At 33.7% G+C, this 14,170-nt stretch overlaps 1 protein-coding gene across 1 annotated transcript; it reads right to left on the bottom strand.

The window, feature by feature from the left end:
- Nucleotides 1-12,375: 12,375 nt before the first annotated feature.
- Nucleotides 12,376-13,463, bottom strand: LOC107889897 (WAT1-related protein At5g40240-like). Its single transcript, XM_016814438.1, has 5 exons — nt 13,318-13,463; nt 13,158-13,223; nt 12,953-13,066; nt 12,631-12,868; nt 12,376-12,534 (listed from the first exon to the last, which is right to left on the bottom strand). The coding sequence occupies exons 1-5, from the start codon at nt 13,461-13,463 to the stop codon at nt 12,376-12,378; spliced, it is 723 nt and encodes a 240-aa protein (XP_016669927.1).
- Nucleotides 13,464-14,170: the final 707 nt, after the last annotated feature.

Genomic DNA, 14,170 nt, shown 5'->3' with positions numbered 1-14,170 from the left:
AATTAACACTCTAGGGTTGCATAAACTCGATCTATGGATCCCCTTATTAGGTTTCACCCTAATCCGACAAAATCTTGTCACCCTATTTCTAGGCGCGCAATCAACTCCGCTTAATTATGACAAATGTACTCTTAGACAGGGTCTATTCCTCTTCTGAATAAGAGCATGTCTTGAATTAGTATCTTGAGATATCAAAATAAGAATTAAGAACACATAATTAAGAAAAAGTTAAATATTTATCATACGATTCAGAAAATAATAACAAGATTCGTCTTGGGTTTCATTCCCCTTAGGTTTTTAGGGGGTTTAGTTCACAACTAAATAGGAAAACATCTCAGAAGAATAAAGAATACAAAACATAAAGAAAACCCAAAACTCCTGAAGGGAAATTGAGGACAGATCTTCAGTCTTGATGATGAATTCAGCTTCCGAGATGGATCAATCGGCTTCCTTGAAGTAATTCCTTACTCCTTATTCTCTGTCTCCCCTTTCCTCCTCTTCTAGTGCGTATTTATAGGCTTTGGAATGCCTAGAAACCCTCCAAAGTGGCCTTTTCCAAATTGGACTTAACTTGGGCTCGGCAGGGACACGCCCGTGTAGCACGCCCGTGTACGTTTACTTCAGGCCTGTTCAAGCTTGTTAGATTGGCACGGGCGTGTGCTATGCCCGTGTGAGTCATGCTTCAATTCTGTCATATGGACACGGCCGTGTGGCTGCCCGTGTGGGGAGGTCCAGGCCGTGTTGATTTTATATTTTGGCCCATTTTTTCTATTTTTGGCCCGTTTCTCGTTCCTTTCGCTCTCCTATGCTCTCCTAAGTATAAAACATGAAATTAAAGCATTAGGAGCATTGAATTCACTAATTTTAATGAGAAATCATCCATAAAATGTATTAAACATGGGGTAAAAATATGTATAATTTACGGTTTATCAGCTTCCAAAGCACTCAATTAATTGCCAGCTGAACAAAGTATTCTAGAAACCGTCCATTGGTGTCTTTCATGGCCAAGAAGGTTCAAGGAAATTTCCTAAGAAAATCTAGAATTTTCTAGCTTAATTGGGAAGAAAACAAAAGGTTGTTCAGCTAGCTAAAGTTGTCTATTCGGCTAGCTTCTAAAAACTATATATAGCTAGCTCATTTCTTTGTTTAAAAACTTTTGTCAATTTATATGAAGATGTCAATTTGTGAGATTTTCTCTTCTCTCAAATTTCGTTTATAGACTTGTTGGCATATCTGTTGTCAGTGGCGTCAACCTAGTCTTCATTTTTGAACTTATCACTCCCAACGAGTGTGGTGTTCATTCCCTTTTATACCTTCGGTTCTTATCTTTCTAGATAACGGGTCAAGGTCGACTATCATCCTCAACTACCCACCTTAAGATCAAATAAGTATCAGGTCAACACTCGTACTTAGTGCTGGTCCTTACTTGCGACTTAAGCCTGTTTCTCCATCCCATTTTCAATTACCTTATTTCACCGTGAAAGTTATTATCTACCTGTTATTTCTTGTTAGCCGAGCTTATAACCATCCATACCAATTTATTTTGAACCCCTCTTTGAAACCAATTCCGACTTTAGCCTATTTTTCAACTAAACTTCGCAAATCGAACGATACTTCTTCGTCGACAATCGGGAAACACAAATACGACTCGAAACCAAACTCAAGATTGAGATCGTATCACCTCTAGTGAAGGTTTTTTGGCGTAATCATAATACTGAGAAGGCAACGTGGGAGCCAGAGGACGCGATGCGTCAGTAGTATCCTCATTTGTTTTGATCAGGTAAATTTCGAGGGCAAAATTTTCTTTTAAGGGTAGAGTTGTAACGCCCCAAAATTTTAATTTTTGATTTCGTGTATGTGTGATACACAAGTGTGTATCTGCTTCAGTGGTTAAGTGTGTTGGGTGTGTATGAGAGGTCCCAAGTTCAAACCTTACTTGGGAAAATTTTGGTATTTTTATAAATAAAATCTTAACCTTGTGCAAGGGCTTAAGTTTAATTGTTGGTAAGCTTATATCAGAATAGGCCTACTGGTCTGGTGGTTAAGTGGAGTGTTGGAGTATTGAAGGTCCTGTGTTCAATTCTTTGTGATGGTGTGGAAACAGTATTTTTGCTCCAATTTCAGCTAAGAGTTGTGTTGGGGCAAAATTCTGATTAGTTGTGTTTTAGTAGGTTAATAGGAAGTGATTTTAGGAGATAATTGGGAGAGGTTATCAGAAAATAATAATAATAGAATTTTGGTTTTCTCTCCAATTCCCCAAACTCTTTTTGACGTTTTCTTCTTCTTCTTCTTTTCTCTCCTCTGCCGATTCTTTCCCCTAGTTGCTGCCAAAATTTCCATTATTTTTTCCCCTACCGTTTTTTTCTTTTTTCTTTTCCCAATTGATTCGGTTGTTCATCATTGGTTGTACGTGTTCGGCAAGTAACGGTTTTGTCTATTGTTAATCATTCTTAGTTAACCTCTAAAAGGGGGATTCTATGTTGGTGTTTAGGAGTTAATCAAGGGGCTGGTGGTTTTGAATCGACGCTGTGATTGTGTGAAGTCATGGTTGCTCAAGCGAGGTAAGGGTTTTGTTAGGCTTATAGTCGAGTTCCTTCCGAAATTGGTTGATTAAAACGAATTAAGTGATTAATTGGGAGATATGTTGGTCGATTTTTAGGTTTTGGAGGCTTAGGAGTGCTTATGCATCAGAAACGATACTAGGTGTGTACCCGAAACGCAGAAAACGGGATTCATTGAAAAGTTGAAATTGCTTGTTGTCGAGAAATAAGAGAAATGAGAGAAAATGATGCGAAAAAAATTTGTAGAGAAAGGAGATAAGCGTGTTATAAACTTGGAAATCAACATTTTGCACTAAAATAGTTTTGGACAGTAGCAATAGTCTAACTTTGAAAAATCAGCAAAAATAGTGTAAATTGAATTAGAGGTTGAATAAAATATGAAATTAAATTTTATTGAGTATAGTTTTTCCTGGAAGAAACAGTGTAAGCAATAGAACTGTAAATTATGAGATATAATAAATTTTGTGAGACAAGGTCAGAATGATTTCGGGTTCCCCTATTCTGATTTTGGAAAATCCTCAAAAATTTTAAAAAAAAATTAGGGGCTTAGATTTATATTTTTAAATCCTTAATGAGTCTATTTTAAAGAGAAATAAACAAAAATATCATCCAAATTTCGTACTAAGAGATAAATAATTTTTAGTAAGGAAAAGTTAAAGCTATCAAATAGTAGAATAAGGATAAATTTGAAGATTTTACTGTACTTATTTGATAAACTATAAATTCTGAAAATTTTATGGTAGAAAGGTATTTGAGTCTAGTTTCAAAAAATCAAGCGGATCTTAATTTGGAATTCTGTAACTCAAGATATAAATAATTTAGTAACAATGACTCAAGTAGACAACTTTGAATGAACATATAAGTAAATAGTGAAAACATATATGAATATTTAGCTAGCATGGGTTACATTAAAAATGGATCACAAGGCCAATGCCAATTTGGGCCGAGTAGGACACACGAGCGTGTGGGCCCACACGGGCAGATCACATGGGCATGTGAGCCCATTTTTACCGGAATGTTTATAAGGTTGCACGGGTCGCCCAAGTCGACTATGAACCTATTGTAAGGTCGGTAAGCACTATTTAGACCCCTAAATGTGTGAAATTTGCTGAATGATATCTGTACTGAGCATGTTAATATCTAAACTGAATATATGTACTGAAATTGCATAATAGCATATCATTCATTGTATGTTGCATTGCATTGGGTTGGGAGTTGTTATTCAGAGGAAGTGTACTGAAAGGCTTTAAGCCTAATTTACTGGCAGCTCAGCTGCAAACTACTGCTTTGTGCTGCATTCGACACTACTTGGAGTGTAGGGATGGGTGGGTTGAATATATCCTCACATGGAGTGTAGGGTTGGACGAAGATGGTGTATAGAGGCTGGTTGGGTAGGATTTTGCTACTGCATAACTGTTACTGCTACTGATACTGTGATGGGCTAAGGCCCTACTACATTTTTGACACTGTACCGAGATGGGGCCCAAATTGTCACTGATACTAAAAAGGGCTTAAGCCCAAGACTGTTCAACTGTGCACTGTGAATACTGATTGTTTGTTTGTTTCTACGGGATTACACACTGAATTTATGTAAACTCACCCTTTTTGTTTAATGTGCACGGGTAATCCCCAGACTTAGACGGATCGGTGCGACGGAGGACTCAACGGTGACCACAGTAATTTTTGGACTTCATGGTTTTCAATTTATGATTTATAATTTGATTATTATTGATTATTTGGGTTGTAATTTTAGGACCTCTGGGACTTTGGTTTTAGATTTGGGTTTTTATTTATTTATTTTACTTTATGAATTTATACCTGCTAGTCGTAAGAAATTCAGTTTTCAAAAATTTAAAGTATTTTCTAAATGCATGATCACTTAGACTGTTTTATTAAAGCTTTCGCAACGAGGGATGTTTCAAAACAAATATTTTAAATAAATAAAGATGACTTCCTAAGTTCTAACAAAGGTTTACTAAAGATAATTAAATGGAATGTTTTCATCGTAAGAACGAGGTTTCAAAAAAACTATCGTGTAACATTGCTATATACGCCCATAACGTATAGGCCGGATTTGGGGTGTTATATAGTCCTTATCACAATAATAACACTAAAACTTGTAAATTCTCTTCATTTGTACCACATACAACATTATAATTTTTACACCACTTCAATTAAACTCACTTTCCATATATTCATAATATCATAACATAGTTTAATTTATTTCAATTTAGTCCTTTTTCAGTATCACCTCAATACATCATATAATGGTACCCTAAAGTCAAAATTCATAACATTCACATTACTTACCCGTACTAAATACTTATTATGATATCATTAATTTAATAATTAAACTACTTAATTAACATAACTTAAATAAAATTACTACTTGGAGTACTTACAACTAAAATTCCTCGTCATTTTTAAGTCTTATAGAACCATCATTCAAGAAGTTCGTCACCATTGAAGCACGAATTTGGAGCCTAAAGCAAACTCGTTGCCCTAGCTGTCGTCATAAATTGTACATAACCATGAACGCAATCATTTAAAAATAAATCAATAATTAATCTAATTAACGTTAGATTAAAGTCGTCAATATAATAGTAAAGGATTTGACTTAATTAATTTCTTATTCACAATTATTGCTAATGAAATAATTGATTGCCATTAAATTTTTTGTGTATTCTTTTATTATACGTGTCCAGATTTTGGGCTAAAAGATGAATGACAAAAGCCAATGGCTTGAAGACAAAAGCCAATGGCTTGAACTATTCAAATTGTTGGTTGAGTTATCAATTCTTTTAAATATTATGATTTAAATAGGTAAAATTTTGCTATTAGATCCAGTACATTATGTAAATTATAGATTTACTATCTGAATTTTAATTTAGTCATTTTCAGTCATTATATTTTTAGAATATAAAAATTTTAGTCCTAACCAAATGATAGATATTAAATTCATTAAGTTAAATGTCGTTATTTTGAAAATTTAATGTGTCAAACATATTATCACATGTGTAATGCTATGTCTGCTTGTTATTCTCATATATTACTAAAAAAAAATCAATTAATAGATTTAACGATTGTCGCCCAAAATTTTGAAATTAAAAAATTATAATCACTAAAAATGATTCAATTGACGAACGTGGATTAAATTTATAACTTTACATATAATACAATATTAATAACATAATTTAACTAAACAAGTTTAATTGTTATCATTAGGTCAAGATTAAAATTTTAAAATTCAAAAAATATAAAGACTAAAATTAATAAAAATAAAATACATATACTAAATTCACAATTTACACAAAATACTTTAAAATCTGCTATATTTGACTTTTTGGAAACCATTTTAAATAAATAATACTTATACCAATTTCTTTTCAATGAATACAACACATGCATGAATCAATTTCTTTTCAATGACTAGAATGAATAGAACACATGCATGAATCAATTTCTTTTCAATGAATAGAACACATGCATGATTAAATTGAGGTTTAACTTTCATCTAAAAAGTTTATTTAATAAATGAATAGTTATGAGCAAAAAATTAATATTTATTAGAAATAGTCAATGAGAAAAATTAGAATTTTTTATCTGTTATTTTAAAATTTACTTAACATAAACGTATTGCCTATTTAAAAGCACCCTAATCAATCCTTTGAACTTAAAGCATTTTGTTTAATTTGTAACTTCAAAATAAATTTCAAAATCCAAAATAAATATTAATAGCCTAAACATGAGTTTATCGAATAAAGTGTTATGCGCCTTGGTATTGGATCTAGTCACAGGTTTATACGAGAAAGAATTCTTGCTTCAATATATGGTTAATCAAAAGGCATATTTGTCCTTGACTGAACCCCTCTCAAAATAACGTTTATTTTTTATAGAATAATTACTTGCCTCTTTATTTCATATTGACAACCTTCTATAAGCGATTAATAACAAAGGAAAGAGTCCTAATTGATAACTTGTTTATGAAGAAACAAAAACCTAATATAATAGAGAAAAGAAGTAAAACTAAAACTCTTAATAAAACCTGATATAATAAATAAAACTAAAATTCCTATTGCAATACAAGCATCCATATCATAAAGTTGATCGAATTTGATTAGAGAATCACAATAATGTTTTTTTTTAGTATGGCAATGAATGAGGAAGCACTGAACCATGGTAAAACAGCTACTTTGTTCAACTTTGTTGGCTTTGTAGCAAAGGGACTCTTCCATTAATGGTGTTTGAGTCATCTATTATTTCTTATTTTTCTTCTCTTGCTTTTCCCCATAATACGGAATACAATCCCGTAGATAAAATTAGAGTTCAGAACACACTGCAAAATATTTGGTTTTGGATTCAGAATTGTGGAATAAAAGAAATGAAAGATTTAGGTAAAAAGATGAATGTGTTAGGGATGCTATCATGATTAAGTAAAATAAAGATGGTTTTCATACCTTCCAAGAAATACTGCTTCACCAAGGAAAGTAGCACTCATAACAACAGCAATGACAATTGAAGCTGGCCTGAAACTTGCAACAAATACAGGCCCCTTCAGGCGTATGCCCCATACGTGTACACCTAATCCAAAACATAACCCGAAAAGTCCCTAAACCAGCAAGGAAGGCAAGCAAAGCTACTTTCAGATACTAAAAATATATATGATTATGTTACTAAAGCTACATTTAGGGATTGCAATTTTTATAATATGAATATGTATATTTTTCAATTATATTTATTATTCGATAGATATCTAAATTTGTTAAATATTCGATAGATACAAGGGTATGACTCTCAAAGATCCTCCAAATATAAAGAAAAATATAGGAAAATCTATTTATATCATTGCCGAGTATATATCTGTATCATACACTCATATCTGAATCCAAGTAACACAAAGTGATTGATCAGTTGAGGTCTTACCGTGTATAAGACAGAAACTGTAGTTGAATGATTAATATTTGGAGAAATAAAACAAAGAAAATGATAAAGAATATAATGGAGAAGAGAAATAAATTTTGTATGAAAAAATTCTTTCAAATAATCTTTTATTTCAAGCACACAAAGTTAATAATTCTTCATCACATACAACCCTTTATATAGGAGTTGTAAGTGACTATTCATCTATATCACTATATGCTAGGAGTTGTGACTATTCATGCATGTGTGTATCTTTTCATATTCAAGCCTCTTAACTTTTGATCTTCAAGTCTCTTCACTATTCATATTCAAGTTTTTTCACTTTTCATATTCAAGTCTCTTCACTCTTCTAACTTTTCATAATTTATTTGTGCAAGGTTAATTTAATTATGTGCCAACAATGCCTCCCTTAAATTAAACTTGCTTTGAACTCCCAACCTTTCAACATTTTTCTTGAAGACTTGTCCACTTAGAGGCTTTGTGAAGATATCAGCCATCTGATCTTCCGTCTTGCAATATTCAACTTGAACATCACCATTATTCACTAGTTCCCTCAAGAAGTGATATCGAATGCGAATGTGTTTTGTCCTTCTATGAAGAACTGGATCTTTTGTGACCGAAATAGTAGAACTATTGTCACAAAACAAAATTGTTGACTTGCTTTGCTTCTGCTTAAGACTTTCCAAAATTCCACGTAACCAAATCAATTGACATCCTGCATAAGATGCAGCGATATATTCAGCTTCTGTAGTCGAAAGCGCCACAATTGATTGTTTCTTTGAACTCCATGAAACTGCACCACTACCAAGGTGAAAAACATAACCAGAAGTGCTTCTGCTATCATCAATGCTTCCTGCTAAATCACTATCCGTATAACCAATGAGATCAACTAATGTATTAGCTTTATAGAAAATTCCATAATCAATGGTTCCCTTCACATATCTCAATATTCTCTTGGCAGCCTCCCAGTGATTGGAGTAAGGTTTCTCCATGAATCTACTTACCAAGCTAACAGCATACACGATATCAGGCCTTGTCGAAGTCAGATACATCAACTTCCCAACCAAACTTCTCCATATGGTGGAATTGACAAGCTTTCCTTCACCCTCTTTAGAAAACTTCAGACCTGTAATGCATGGAGTAGAGACTGGATTCGCATTTTCCATCATGAATTTTTTTAGAACTTCCTTTGCGTAGCTCTCTTGTGAAATAAAAATTCCTTTCTCGGATTGATGAACTTCAATGCCAAGAAAATGATGAAGTTCTCCCAAATCTGTCATCTTAAATTCTGCCATCATTGAGTGCTGAAATTCTTTCAACATCTTCACATCATTTCCTGTGAAAATAAGATCATCAACGTAGAGACTTACAACCATGAATCTTCCTTGATAATTGCCTTTGATGTAGAGAGTATGCACATATGGAGATTTCTGGAATCCACACTTCTGAAAATAAGAATCGATGCGGCTGTACCATGCTCTAGGTGATTGCTTCAACCCGTACAAAGCTTTCTTCAACTTGTAAACTTTTTCTTCTTCTCCTTTTTTGACAAACCCTAGTGGTTGATCAACATAGACTTCTTCTTTGAGAACACCATTCAAAAACGCAGATTTTACGTCCATTTGGAACATTTTCCAATTGTTTTGGGCAGCAAGAGAAATAAGTAACCGAACTGTCTCAAGTCTTGAAACTGGAGCAAATACCTCTGTAAAATCTTCTCCTTCCTTTTGTTTGTATCCTTTTGCAACCAGTCTTGCGTTGTACTTGTTGATAGAGCCATTCAGATTCATCTTTATCTTGTACACCCATTTGACTCCAATTGAATTCTTGTGCGGCGGTAAATTTGTGAGTTCCCATGTATCATTGTTTTCAATTGAGCAAATCTCTTCTTTCATGGCTTTCCTCCATATTTCTTCTTGATATGCATCATCAAAAGAAATTGGATCTTCTCCTGCAAAGAAGGCAAAGAATACAACATCATTTTGCACAACTTCATCCGTTACATCATATAACTCTTGGATGCTTCTCGTTTTTCGGATCGGGCTGGATGAAGAAGAATTTGATGAAGAACTTGGGGAAGCAGGAGGATTTTCTACTTGAGCATCATCTTCAGCATTCTCAATTACTGCCTCTTCTTCTTCTTCAAGTTCAAAAGGAAAAATTGGCAAATTTTCCTTTTCAACTTCCATATCTTCAAACATGGAATTTTCATCAAACCGAACATCTCGGCTTATCACAATCTTCTTTGTCACCGGATTATACAACTTGTATGCCTTACTTCTTTCACTATAGCCAATGAAAATGCATTTCTCTGACTTGTCATCCAACTTGCTTCTCATTGCATCTGGAATATGAGAGTAGGCAACACTCCCAAATACTCTAAGATGACTAACACTAGGCTTTATACCATACCACGTCTCATGTGGTGTGCAATTCTCCAAGCTTCTTGTCGGTGATCTGTTTATAAGATAAACTGCACAGGAAACAACTTCAGCCCAAAATCTTCTTGATAACCTCTTCTTCTTAAGAAGACATCTAGCCATTTCCATAATTGTTTTGTTCTTTCTTTCACACACACCATTTTGCTGAGGTGTATGGCGGACTGTCATTTCATGCCAGATGCCACCATCTCGGCAATATTTCTCAAATTCTTTTGAAAAATATTCACCTCCACGATCTGTACGCAAGGTGTTAATTTTCAACCCAGTAAAGTTCTCCACTTCTGCCTTGAAATCTTTGAATCTCTGAAAAGCCTCTGATTTTTCTTTGACACAATACACCCATAACTTTCTTGAGTAATCATCAATGAAAGAGATAAAGTAACGATTACCTCCTAAAGATGAAACTGTCATTGGACCACAAAGATCTGAGTGAATAAGTTGCAATGGTCTTCTTGCTTTCCACGAGGATTGAGAAGGAAAAGCAATTTTGTGTTGCTTTCCAAGTTGACATGCTTCACAAACATCATCAAGCCGATCGATTTTTGGTAAACCTCTAACCATCATCTTCCTTGAAAGCATCTCCAAATTTCCATAGTTTAAATGTCCATATCTATCATGCCATAACTTTGAAATTCCTTTATGAGCACCAATAAAACAAGACATATTCTGATTTTGAAGGGTAAGAGAGAAAAGATTATTTGATGCCACTCCAACTCTAGCAACAACCTGATTTTTCTTTGATAAATAGCAAGCCATGTCTCGGAAATGAATATCATACCCCTTCTTCAAGAGATGCCCAACGCTAAGCAGATTATTTTTAAGACCAGGAACAAAATAAACTTCAGACATTTTCTCTACCCTTCCTTGCTTTGTTTTGAACTCCAACTCACCAACACCGCTAACTTTGTAAGCTTTGCCATCTCCTACTTTTACTTTTCCACAATCAGATTCAAAGAACTTCGAAAATAAATTTTTGTTACCTTTCATATGCTTGCTAGCACCACTGTCTATGTACCAGACATCATCAATCTCTCCACCATGAGATACGAGCAACAAAGTTTCTTGCTTTTGCTCTTGATTATTTTGTACTATATTAGCTTCATTTTTCTCTTCTTTTTTGTACCAGCATTCACTTGTCAAATGACCAGGTTTGCAACAATTATAACATTCAAAATAGCCACGACCTCTTCCTCTTTGATTTCCACGTCCACGTCCTCTTTGTGATCCTCTAAAATTTTGACTTTGGTTGGCTTCTTTCCATCCATTCTCCATGCTTACATCTTCACCTCTTTCACGAGCATTTGAGCCTCTTCCTCTAAAATTTCTTCCTCTTCCACGACCACGATCTCTCCCTCTTTGATTTTTAAAATCTCCCTTATTCTCATTTAGAGACAACTTTGACTGGAGTGCTTGATCTAGATCTACTTCCTTTTTCTTCTTGTTTAATCTTTTTTCATGGGCTTGCAACGAACCTGTGAGTTCATCAATAGTCATGGTACTCAAGTCCTTTGATTCTTCAATGACAACCACAATGTAGTCAAATCTGGAATCTAAAGAACGGAGGATTTTCTCAACACCACAAATATCATCCATAGTTTCACCATTTCTTTTTAATTGATTGACTATGGACAAAACCCGTGAACAGTAATCAGAAACTGATTCTGACTCTGTTTTTTGCAATCTTTCAAACTCTCCTCGAAGAGTTTTCAACCGAACTCTTTTCACCTTTTCATCTCTTTTGAATGAATTTTGTAAAAATTCCCATGCTTGTTTTGCCGTGGTGGCACAAGCTATTTTTTCCCAAGCCGCTTCATATGACTGAACTCCTTGATATATCCAAAATAAGGCTTGCTGATTTTTCTTCCTTGATTTTCTTAGACTCTCTTTTTGAACTTGTGTTAATCTTTCCTCCTCTTCAGGCTCAACTTCATTATAACCTTTTTCAACAATCTCCCAAACTTCTAGAGATCCAAGAAGAGCCTTCATTTGGATACTCCATTTGCCATAATTTTCTTTGGTTAATTGGGAAACGGAAGAAAGAGGAATAGAATTGTTCATTTCGATCGAACAAGGCTCTGATACCAATTTGTAGTTGAATGATTAATATTTGGAGAAATAAAACAAAAAAAATGATAAAGAATATAATGGAGAAGAGAAATAAATTTTGTATGAAAAAATTCTTTCAAATAATCTTTTATTTCAAGCACACAAAGTTAATAATTCTTCATCACATACAACTCTTTATATAGGAGTTGTAAGTGACTATTCATCTTTATCACTATATGCTAGGAGTTGTGACTATTCATGCATGTGTGTATCTTTTCATATTCAAGCCTCTTAACTTTTGATCTTCAAGTCTCTTCACTATTCATATTCAAGTTTTTTCACTTTTCATATTCAAGTCTCTTCACTCTTCTAACTTTTCATAATTTATTTGTGCAAGGTTAATTTAATTATGTGCCAACAGAAACAACAGCTACATTAGAACTTAATTCCCAGGAACTCAAGTTTGGTTCAGCAAGTATGCATATTGGTAGGGATATAATGGTCCCAAACAAGCCAGAAAATAAATTTACAGTAATCTCTTCTGGGTAAATCTTCATTAGTTGGGACTGTAATTTGGAATAAAATTCAAGTTTAGCTTTTAGGTAAAATATAATTAAGGACTAAGTTAATGTATTTCAATAGCTTGAAAACATTTTTTTTACCTGGATAATATACCCAATTGAAAGAATAAGGAATGCAACAACTTCCAGGAGGTCACCAATGATCCAATTTGACTCATATGACATAAACACTAGCGGCCTTTGAAGTGAAACAGATGATGACAATGAAAAAAGTTTGGGTCCTTTGTAAAAAGTAATCACTAATGCACCAAATATTGAGGTAAAGGTGCCAATGATTTTAGCTTGACAGCTTGAACTTCTAATTGCTACTTTTTCAATCCTTGAATGTGCAAAAACAGGGTCTTAGGGAACATTTCTCAAACATATAAAAAACATAAAACATGACATGAGGACAATTAAAAACCTAAAGAAGACAGCAAGCATGAAGGTCAAAGCTGGTGTGAGATTGCCAATGGCTGAAGCAAGAGTTGGGGAACTAAGTTGTATGCCTTTGAATAAACATAATTGGCCTGAAAACCTGTCTCCAAAAGATGAAACAAATCCATGGGGTTGGATAGGTTTTTCTTTTGCAGTCATTATATGTAACTAGAAGAAAAGAAGATCCATACCCAAGCAGTCCAAGAAGGAAAATTCTGGAAAAAATAGGGAACTGCAATGGAGGGAGCCGTGTTTTTCTGCAAACAACAACAGCAAAAAAAAAGCATCAGATAAACAACGAAGACATGAAATTTATGAAAAATAGACATTTAATATAACAAAACATAAGACCTTTTGAAGAGGGCTGCTATGAAGAGGAAGACAAGGGTGTTTAAAAGATAAGAGTAAGCGGTGAAGACGAAGTAGCTCATCCCTTTAAAAGAAGCAGCTTTGAATAGAATGCCACCAGTTATATTGGAGCACTCTACAGCAACCATGGCTATGCATGGTATCACTAATTCCTTCCATTCATTTCTTCTTGCCATCCTACCTCTCCTCTTTCTAGCATATCATTCATTATTTGGTTGCTTGTAATATATGTTATATGTGTGGAAATCCCATTATGACATGGAGAAATTGAAACATTTTTTTATAATATTATGTAACTATCAAAATTATCATGAGTTGAATTTGTGTATACACTCTCTCCATTACTTTATTTATAAAAGATTAAGAGAAAGGGGAAGATGGAATCAAATCTTTTGGAAGATATGGTTGCACCTTTCTTATTTCCAATGTCATTTTGGTATTTTGTATCCCTAAGGAAACCTTCTTTTAATTTGCTCTAAAATTGGTTTTGAAGTAAAACTTAACCAAGACAAGTATCATTTGAAAAAAGTAAATGACTTAAACTATAAATTAAATGTACATAGGCACTTAGATGAATTGCTTCACATAACTTTTATTTTTCATTTGATTATCAATTAAGAGTTGTTATTATTTATAGTGATGAATTATGTTATTTGATTATTATTAAAGAATCATAATTATTCAAGTAGTTTATCTATTGAATTATCATGTTTATTACTAAAAGAAATAACTATCCATTTGGACCATTATGATTGTATGAAGAGACATGAGAGTGATTATAAATAGGATTTAACATTCACTTGGATCTATATGCAAAACCAAGATATACCAGAAA

Source organism: Gossypium hirsutum, chromosome A09, assembly GCF_007990345.1.
Source record: "Gossypium hirsutum isolate 1008001.06 chromosome A09, Gossypium_hirsutum_v2.1, whole genome shotgun sequence".
Lineage (NCBI taxonomy): Eukaryota > Viridiplantae > Streptophyta > Magnoliopsida > Malvales > Malvaceae > Gossypium > Gossypium hirsutum.
This window is presented reverse-complemented; position numbering and strand designations above follow the sequence as displayed.

Coding starts and splice junctions, on each gene's coding strand:
- LOC107889897 (XM_016814438.1), bottom strand. CDS start 13,463: ATGGTTGCTGTAGAGTGCTCCAATATAACTGGTGGCATTCTATTCAAA. Junction 13,067..13,157: donor TTCCTTCTTGGACTGCTTGG/GTATGGATCTTC, acceptor TTTTGGAGACAG/GTTTTCAGGCCAATTATGTT. Junction 12,535..12,630: donor CAATTGGGTATATTATCCAG/GTAAAAAAAATG, acceptor TCCAAATTACAG/TCCCAACTAATGAAGATTTA.